Genomic DNA, 10,510 nt, shown 5'->3' with positions numbered 1-10,510 from the left:
GGAATTTTATTTTTAAGGGGACACACTGATGGGCACTTATGTTAGTGGGGGTACGCTGATGGGTACATATTATTTTCACTCTGATGGGGACACCTGAAGTAAGGGGGCACACTGACGGGAATACCTAATGTAAGATACAACTGTAATGGGGGAGACCTGATGTAAAGGGGCACTCTGATGCGGACCCCAGATGTAAAGGGGCATTCTGATGGGAACCCTTGATGTAAAGGGGCACTCTAAAGGGGTCCCTTGATGTAAAGGGGAACTCTGATGGGGACAACTGATGTTAAGGGGCACTCTGGTGAAGACACCTGATGTAAAGGGGCACTCTGATGGGGATCCTGGATGTAAAGGGGCACTCTGATGGGGACCCTAATGTGAAGGGAAATTCTGATGGGGACCCCTGATGTAATGGGGACCCCTGATGTAAAGGGGCACTCTAATGGGGACCCCTTATGTAAAGGGAAACTCTGATGGGGACACCTGATGTAAGGGGAAAACTCTGATGGGGACACCTGATGTAAAGGTGCACTCTGATGGGGACCCCTGATGTAAAGGTGCACTCTGATGGGGACCCCTGATGTAAAAGGCACCCTAAAGGGGACCCCTGATGTAAAGGGGCACTCTGATGGGGACCCCTGATGTAAAGGGAAACTTTGATGGAGACACCTGATTTAAGGGGGAAATCTGATGGGGGACACCTGATGTAAAGGTGCACTCTGATGGGAACCCCTGATGTAAAGGGCAACTCTGATGGGGACACCTGATGGAAGGGGTTAACTCTGATGGGGACACCTGATGTAAAGGTGCACTCTGATGGGGACCCCTGATGTAAAAGGCACCCTAAAGGGGACCCCTGATGTAAAGGGAAACTCTGATGGGGACCCCTGATGTAAAAGGCACCCTAAAGGGGACCCCTGATGTAAAGGGAAACTCTGATGGGGACCCCTGATGTTAAGGGCACTCTGATAGGGACCCCTGATTGAAAGGGGCACTCTAATGGGGACCCCTGATGTAAAGGGAAACTCTGATGGGGACACTTGATATAAGGTGGTACTCTAATGGGGACACCTGATGTAAGGGGGAACTCTGATGAAGAAACCTGATGGGAATACCTGATATAAGGGGGTACCCTGATGGTGGCAACTGATTTATGGGGGGTAGTCTGATGGGGGCACCCAATGTAATGAATTACTCTGGTAGGGACACCTGATATAAGGGGGACACTATTGGGGACATTTACATTCAGAGATTATTACCAGAGCGTGATGAGGAAACCGTAAGAAAAGCACCAAAGAGCGCCGCTTGCGCCAGAAAAGGGAAAGGAAACGCGTATAACCTTTCATGGCGCAGACTTGTCATTTTTTAGTGACCGGAGGACCTCCTTGAATTGGAATTCACTACCCCTGGTACAGGATGTGCAACGACAGGGACATTTGGCAATCACATTGGGGGAGATTTACTAAAACTGGAGAGTGCAAAATATGGTACAGCTCTGCATGGGAGCCAATCAGCTTCTTGGTATTATTGTCAAGGTTTAAAGCTGATTGGCTCCCATGCACCAGATTCTGCACAATCCAGTTTGTATAATCAGCCCCATAGATATTCTAGCCAGGCTCAGAAAATAACAATACATAAGAAGTCTAATAACAATAGAAAAATATAATAATAATAATAAGAAGAAGAAGAAGAAGAATGAAACAAGTGTAATTGTCTCCGAGTGACGCCCCTCCTCCACACTGTCATGCGCTATCTGTCACCTTTATACCGCATTCTTCTCTCCAGCCTTTTAGACAGCTCTCTCCTGACCAATCCCACGCTCCTCCTTCTTCTCTCCTGTCCTATCAGCAGCTGGCGCCTCAGGGGGTGGGCGGGGCTTTGTCTGTGCATTGTAAGTACAGTATGATGGTCTCTGGACACTGACTGCTCTCCTGACCAATCCCACTCTCCTCCTTAACCACCCTGTCCTATCAGCGGCTGGCTCCTCGGGAGTGGGCGGGACCCGTGGCTTTGCATTATAAGTGTGTGCGGAGGGCAGAGTGTGCGCTGTAGGGGCAATCATCATGGCGGATAAGAGGGAGAAGAGTGCGGATCAGATGAAGCTGTGGAAGGAGAGTCGGGGCAACCAGGTACTCCCTGCACTGGGGACCCCCCACCTTTCCCTATATAGTGTGCAGGCAGACAGGGCTGTCCTCAGGCTATACAGAGCTGGGGCAGGTATAGTGCTTTGTTATACTGGGGACACCTGGAGGACTACAAGTCCCAGCATGCCTAGAGACACAACTGCCCCAAGACTGGGAGGAGATCAGACTGTTCTCCCATCAGCAGCACTTCTCCTCCATAGACTGTTAGATCACACCCTTCCCTGCCTATGTGTGGAGGATGGGCAGTGCCATTGTAGCTTTTATTTCTAGTCCCCATAGAGAGGGGGATGGGAGGGGGTACATCATGGATTATGGGGTACTCCATTGCTGTCATCCAGGATGCTGATGCCAGTGTTCTGCAAGACTGTGGTGCCCCTGTGTCACTGTTCTGCCAGACTTTGGTGGTGATGTGCCCTGGCTCTGCCAGACTTTGGTGGTGATGTGCCCTGGCTCTGCCAGACTTTGGTGGTGATGTGCCCCGGCTCTGCCAGACTGTGGTGGTGATGTGCCCCAGCCCTGCCAGACTTTGGTGCCTGTGTGTCACTGCTCTGCAAGACTTTTTGGTGCCCACGTGTCACGGTCCTGTAAGACTTTGATGCTGTTTTTTTCCCCCTGTCCTGCAAGGCTGTGGTGCCTGCATGTGTTTGCCCTGTAAGGCTGTTTTGACCGCCCTGCAAGCCTGTGGTGCCTGCGTGTGACCGCTCTGCATAGCTGTGGTGACTGCCCTGCAAGGCTGTGGTGCCCGCGTGTGACTGCCCTGCATGGCTGTGGAGACTGCCCTGCAAGGCTGTGGTGCCCGCGTGTGACCGCTCTGCATAGCTGTGGTGACTGCCCTGCAAGGCTGTGGTGCCCGCGTGTGACTGCCCTGCATGGCTGTGGTGACTGCCCTGCAAGGCTGTGGTGCCCGCGTGTGACTGCTCTGCAAAGCTGTGGAGACTGCCCTGCAAGGCTGTGGTGCCCGCGTGTGACTGCCCTGCAAAGCTGTGGAGACCGCCCTGCAAGGCTTTGGTGCCTGCGTGTGACTGCCCTGCAAGGCTTTGGTGCCTGCGTGTGACTGCCCTGCAAGGCTGTGGTGCCTGCGTGTGACTGCCCTGCAAGGCTGTGGTGCCTGCGTGTGACTGCCCTGCAAGGCTGTGGTGCCTGCGTGTGACTGCCCTGCAAGGCTGTGGTGCCTGCGTGTGACTGCCCTGCAAGGCTGTGGTGCCTGCGTGTGACTGCCCTGCAAGGCTGTGGTGCCCGCGTGTGACTGCCCTGCAAAGCTGTGAAGACCGCCCTGCAAGGCTTTGGTGCCCGCGTGTGACCGCCCTGCAAGGCTGTAGTGCCTGTATTGCAAGGCTGTGGTGACTTGCCTGCAAGTCAGTGGTGACCGATCGGCAAGGCTGTTTTTCCTGCCCTGCAAGGCTGTGGTGCCCGCGTGTGACTGCCCTGCAAGGCTGTGGTGCCCGCGTGTGACTGCCCTGCAAAGCTGTGGAGACCGCCCTGCAAGGCTTTGTTGCCCGCGTGTGACTGCCCTGCAAGACTTTGGTGCCCGCGTGTGACCACCCTGCAAGGCTGTAGTGCCTGTTTTGCAAGGCTGCGGTGACTGCCCTGCAAGTCAGTGGTGCCTGCGTGTGACTGATCAGCAAGGCTGTTTTGACTGCCCTGCAAGTCTATGGTGCCAGTTTTGCAATCTGTGGAGACCGCTCTGCAAGGCTGTGGTGCCCACATGTTTGACACTGTGCTGCAAAACTGGTGCCCGTGTGTCACCTTCTTTTAAGACTTTGGTAATGATATCCCACTGTTCTACAAGACTTTGGTGCCGTATGCCCCTGACCTGTCAGACTTTGGTACTGATATCCCACTGTTCTACAAGACTTTGGTGCCCGTATGCCCCTGTCCTGTCAGACTTTGGTGCTGATGTTCCCCCTGATCTGTAAGAATTTGGTGTTGGCTGCCCCAGATCTCCCAGCCTTGGGTACCCATGCCCACCCTGATCTGTAGGGCTTAAAGTACATCTCCAGAAAAAATCTATTTTTTCACTTTTTGGATGAAGTAGAGAAACCTCTGCCAGTTTTTACTGATTTATGCGGCTCTGCCTGGGAGATGTCCTGTTCCGGGCACATTGTTCTCACCAGGACAGGAAATATTTGTAGTGCTGTTTATGTCTACGTTGTACCTTTTTTTTTTTTTTATTCCTTTTCTGGTGGCACCTTGTCATAGGAACAGGAGATGCCTGAAAGTAGGAATACAAATCTGACTGAGGTCCTAACTCCTACTCTACTCCCATAAAAAAATTGGTTCTCTGTTTAAAAAAAATTGTCTGGATTTGCACTTTAAGCCCCAGATTCTCAAAGGGCTTACGACGGCGCAACGCCATGTACGCCGTCGTAAGTCCTAATCTGGGCCGTCGTATCTATGCGACTGATTCTTAGAATCAGTTACGCATAGATAACCATTAGATCCGACAGGCGTAAGGCTCTTACGCCGTCGGATCTTAAATGCAATTTTTTTTTTTTTGCCGCTAGGTGTCGCCTCCGTCGTGTTCCCCCGTCGAGTATGCAAATTAGCTAGATACGCGAATTCCCGAACGTACGCACGGTCGACGCAGTGAAGTTACGACGTTTACGTTAGGCTTGTCGCGGCGTAAAGTTGCCCCTGGGTATATGAGGCGCAATCAATGTTAAGTATGGCCGTCGTTCCCGCGTCGAAATTTGTAAATTGACATAGTTTGCATAAGTCGTCCGTGAATGGGGCTGGTGGTGAGGGGGTTCTCTGTGGGAGGTTGTTGGGGACTGAAGGCTTTTAGGGGGCTGAAGGGCACTATGGGGGCTAGCGGCTGTGCAGGGGGCACTATGGAGGTGGTGGGTGGGGCTTTGTGGGAGGTTGGGAAGCTTTATGGTGGTTCTTAGGAGGCACTGTGTGAGGTTGAGGGGCACTTCAGGCCACTATGGGAGGTACTGTGGAACACTGTTGGAGACATAATGGGAGGCTGTGCTGCAGGCCAGGGGACACTTCAAGGTGCTGTGGAGCTTTGTTGGAGTTTTGTAGCGCAAGGACCGAAGGCTCTTCGGGCACCGGGGGCACTGTTCAAGGTTGAGGGGCACTGTGGGCCACTATAGGCGGTTAGGTGGCACTGTGGGAAACTGTTGGAGGTACTATGGGATGCTGTGTAGCAAGCTAGGGCATGCTGCAGGGGTCTGTGGAAATCTGTGGGGGGATGAAGGTTATTAGGGGGCCATGGGCACTGTTCAAGATTGTGGAGCATTGCAGGCCACTATTGGAGGTTGGGTGGCACTGTGGGGGGGATGAAGGTTATTAGAGGGCCATGGGCACTGTTCAAGATTTTGGAGCATTGCAGGCCACTATTGGAGGTTGGGTGGCACTGTGGGAGGATGAAGTTTATTGGGGGCCATAGGCAGTGTTCAAGATTGTGGAGCATTGCAGGCCACTATTGGAGGTTGGGTGGCACTGTGGGGGGGATAAAGGTTATTAGGGGGCCATGGGCACTGTTCAAGATTGTGGAGCATTGCAGGCCACTATTGGAGATTGGGTGGCACTGTGGAGGGATGAAGGTTATTAGGGGCCATAGGCAGTGTTCAAGATTGTGGAGCATTGCAGGCCACTATTGGAGGTTGGGTGGCACTGTGGGGGGGATAAAAGTTATTCGGGGGCCATGGGCACTGTTCAAGATTGTGGAGCATTGCGGGCCACTATTGGAGGTTGGGTGGCACTGTGGGGGTATGAAGGTTATTTGGGGGCCATGGGCACTGTTCAAGATTGTGGAGCATTGCGGGCCACTATTGGAGGTTGGGTGGCACTGTGTTGGGGGATGAAGGTTATTAGGGGGCCATGGGCACTGTTCAAGATTTTGGAGCATTGCAGGCTACTATTGGAGGTTGGGTGGCACTGTGGGGGGGATGAAGGTTATTAGGGGGCCATGGGCACTGTTCAAGATTTTGGCGCATTGCAGGCCACTATTGGAGGTTGGGTGGCACTGTGGGGGGGGGGGGGGTGAAGGTTATTAGGGGGCCATAGGCACTGTTCAAGATTTTGGAGGTTGGGTGGCACTGTGGGGGGATGAAGGTTATTAGAGGGCCATGGGCACTGTTCAAGATTGTGGAGCACTGCAGGTCACTATGGGAGGTTGGGTGGCACGGTGGGAGCTGGGAGGCATAGTGAGACACTGTTGGAGGCACTATGGGCTCTGTAGCAAACTAGGACAGACTGCAAGGGGCTGTGGAGCTCTGTGGAAAGTTAGCTTTGTGGGGACTGAATGATCTTAGGGGACCGGGCACTGTTTAAGGTTGGGGGGCACTGCAGGCCACTATGAGAGCTGGGTAAGGCACTATGGGAGGCTGTGCAGGAAGCTTGGGCACACTGCAGGGGCCTGTGGAGCTCTATGGGAGGTGGGGACTGAAGGCTCTTAGGGGCGGCCAGGGAACTGTGCCAGGTTGAGGGCCACTATAGGAGGCTAGGGGGGCACTGTGGGGAGGTTGGGTAGTCTGCAGCTAGCTTGAGGCCCAGTAAGATGGTGGCTTCAGCCCAGTGGTGGTCCATGGCCCGATGGTTGAGAACCTCTGGTCTAGGAACCAGGTAAAGCAGTTTTTACTTGCCCTATCCTCCGCAGTCCGCACCCATAAGCTCATAGTTGCCTGTGAACACACCTGATCCTGTTTCCCTTTAATCTCCAGTTATAATTAATAATCGCTTCAACAATTTCCAGCTGTATGAACTACACCCCATAATCCTGATCTTTTATCTTCATTTATAATTAAAAAAATCAGAGGATTAATGTGTTTATGAGTATATTTAATGTGTATGAATAGTATACGAGATGCTTTTACTGCCCTCAACCCCTGGTCTAATTGTACACCGCTGATCCGTGATAAGGTCTCGTGGTGGCATGGGACTTCCTTGTGTATCAGATTCGATAATCCAATCATTTGAGAGCGCATGCACATGTGTGTAGCATACAATCCTGGTTTATTTCTTCTCTAGGGAGCCCAGAGGTGCGGTGTACAGTCGCCTATAGAAGTCAATGGCTGTGCGCACCTCTACACATGTATAATGTAAGTACTTGCATAAGCGTTCGAACGCACAAATTTGCATCCGGAGTTGTACGCACATAGGTGTTTATAAGGAAACCACTTGCCTACATGGGCATCCGCTGACATTTTTTCAGAGGGGGGCGCTTCGGCATTTTACCCTTTCTTCGACTACTAGCGGGGGTTAAAATGCCCCCCCCACCACATTAAAATGTAAAAACACCCCACTGTGCCCCCTGCATCTTTCAATATCTCTTTGTCACTACTGTGTACGCCCTCTCCACAACTGCACCTCTGGACCCCTTTACATTACACAGCATTCCACAGCTCTGGCCCCCTTTACATTACACAGCACCTCACAGCTCTGGCCCCCTTTACATTACACAGCACCTCACAGCTCTGGCCCCCTTTACATTACACAGCACCTCACAGCTCTGGCCCCCTTTACATTACACAGCACCCCACAGCTCTGGCCCCCTTTACATTACACAGCACCCCACAGCTCTGGCCCCCTTTACATTACACAGCACCCTGCATCACTGGACCCCTTTACATTACACAGCACCCTGCATCACTGGACCCCTTTACATTACACAGCACCCTGCATCACTGGACCCCTTTACATTAGACAGCACCCTGCATCACTGTCCCTTTACATTACACAGCACCCTGCATCACTGGACCCCTTTACATTACACGGCATCCTGCACCACTGGCCCCCTTTACATTACACAGCATCCTGCACCACTCGACCCCTTCACATTACACAGCACCCTGCACCACTGGACCCCTTTACATTACACAGCACCCTGCACCACTGGCCCCCTTTACATTACACAGCACCTTGCATCACTGGCCCCCTTTACATTACACAGCACCCTGCATCACTGGCCCCCCTACATTACACGGCACCCTGCATCACTGGCCCCCTTTACATTACACGGCACCCTGCATCACTGGCCCCCTTTACATTACACAGCATCCTGCACCACTGGACCCCTTTACATTACACAGCACCAGAAGAGGGACAGACACTCTAAAAAAGGGACAACTAGAAACTATGCCGTAGACTACAACTCTGTGTTGTGTTTTCCAAACTTGCTAAAAACACATCAGAAAATAGTCTAGTGTTACCTGTGGCAACAGATGTTGGAACAAACAGAGCACAGGCCTTGTAAACAATATTAAACGGCGCTCCCCTCCCTCTGTCATCTGGCGCTCGTATCGTATGTCACGGAGCTGGGTCTGTGTGCAAGGTCCCGCCCCCCTAGTTCGGTCTTGTGTGATAGGCGGAACACTAGAAGACTATCAGACGAGCCGATCTAGGAGGGCGGGACCTTGCACACAGACCCAGCTCCATGACATACGATACGAGCGCTGGAGGACAGAAGGAGGGGAGCACTGCCGTTAACTCTTAAAGCGCCCCCAGGGCCAGTTCGGCCCTGCTCCTGGCTCTCCCTGGCGATTCGGGGGGGGGGGGCAAACGACCCCCCTTGCCCTATGGAGCGGACGCCCATGCTCGCCTATATACCAGTATAGCCATCTACAGCCATTGACTTCTATAGGCCGCTGTATGCAGTGTCTGTTGGCTCCATGGCAGGGAAATAAGCCAGGATTTTAGGCTATATGGCCATGTGCCTGACCTACTTTGCTTCGAAAAATTATTATTTTAAATGTTTGTACTACAGTATCTTCAGATTTATTACGTATTTTATGTACAATTTAAATGTATTTAGTAATGACCCCAATTTGGATTGTCATATTCAGTGGGTGATACTGACGCTGAACGTGACTCTTTCAAGTGAATGGGACCATGGCGCAAGGGCTCTGTGGAGCAGTGGGTTGGCATTTTGCGGGTTAAAGCAGCGAGGCAGTGACAGATCACCTCCTCACAGCATGCCAAGCAAGCGTTCCACCACAGATCATCATTTTTCAGAAGGGCAGAAATCTTGGAACAGAAGGTAATCGCGTCTCATCCCATCACACCCCAAAAATTAAAAGATTATTCCTCATTGCAGGACAGTGGGTGGTGCCATGCGAATGCCTTATGCCCTGTTGGCCTTGTGCCCTGTTTGCACATCCAGAACCACTGTATAGTACAGAAATAGCCTGATAATATAGAGCTTTTTTCAGCTTTTTGGCCATCATGTGGAAATCGGGGCTTCTATGGAGTAGGACCCAACAGGACAATATTACCATACTGGTGGATGATGGTGGCAAGCTTACTGAGGAGAAACAGGAAGTGAGAAATTCAACAAAGGGGGGGAAAAAAACATTTAGACGGGAAATCGAAGGAAAAGGTAAGTGAACCAACAATGCACTAGCTTAAAGGAACCTATTTAGAAAATAAAAACCTTTACAACCCCTTTAAGGCCTTTAAAGTGGTTGTAACCTCAGAAGATTGTGTTTTATCTGAATGCATTTTATGCATTCAGATAAAAAGCCTTCTGTGTGCATCTGCCCCCCCCTAATACTTACCTGAGCCCCATATCCATCAGCGATGTTGCAGGAGAGTCTTGGCTGCCTGAGACTCTCCCTCCTCATTGGCTAAGACGGCAGTGCAGCGCCATTGGCTCCTGCTGCTGTCAATGAAACTCAGTGAGCCAATGAGGGGAGAGAGAGGGGGCGGGGCCGGGTCGCAGCTCTGTGTCTGAATGGACACAGGGACCTCGGGTGTCTCTATAGCAAGCTGCTTGCTGTGGGGGCACTCAACAGGAGGGAAGGGCCAGGAGAGCCGGCAAGGGACCCGAGAACAGGCGGAACTGGGCTGCTCTGTGCAAAACCACTACACAGAGCAGATAAGTATAACATGTTTGTTATTTAAAAAGATAGACTTCACAATCACTTTAAAACATAGAACTTGGTCTGAAGTGTGCCTAGATAACCTGGTGCCTGGAAACATTCAAAAGCCTCTACAGTTTCTGGTGGGCATCCATCTTATGGCAACTCACCCACAATTCACCATTCAAAAGCCAGGTGGGCATCCTTGTTAACGTGACAACCCACCCAAAATCCACCAAACATCGTTTCTGCTTCTTGTTTGGTAAATTGTGGGTGGTAACCGATGCCTGCTGATCATACTGACTTTTGAGCAGTTTCAGGTGGTCCACGTCTTATAGGCCACCCTGTTTTTGCTTTTGCCATTTCTCATTTGGTTGCTAGGACGCTAGCACAGCAACCAGTCATCCTGACAACCAATGACGCTGTGCTTGGTTTGTTTGCTAGAATGATGCTGACTGACCTGCACAGCACCATCTGTTTGCTAGGACGCAAGCGGCTAGGCCTTACAGCATCTATGGTTGCTATGGTGCAGGCAACTGCACCGAAGCAACCACTGACCCT

The 10,510-nt window shown here is 51.7% G+C and overlaps 1 protein-coding gene across 1 annotated transcript in view; it reads left to right on the top strand.

Moving 5' to 3' along the window:
* Positions 1-1,941: 1,941 nt before the first annotated feature.
* The window catches only part of LOC120917082 (catalase), a 58,167-nt gene continuing 49,598 nt past the window's right edge, over positions 1,942-10,510 (top strand). The window contains exon 1 of the mRNA XM_040328095.1: positions 1,942-2,129. Coding sequence (XP_040184029.1) covers positions 2,064-2,129 — 66 coding nt within the window. The 5' untranslated portion in view covers positions 1,942-2,063. The remainder of the gene's footprint in view (positions 2,130-10,510) is intronic.

Source organism: Rana temporaria, chromosome 11, assembly GCF_905171775.1.
Source record: "Rana temporaria chromosome 11, aRanTem1.1, whole genome shotgun sequence".
Lineage (NCBI taxonomy): Eukaryota > Metazoa > Chordata > Amphibia > Anura > Ranidae > Rana > Rana temporaria.
The sequence above is the reverse complement of the archived record's forward strand: the minus strand, read 5'-3'. Positions and strand labels throughout refer to the sequence as shown.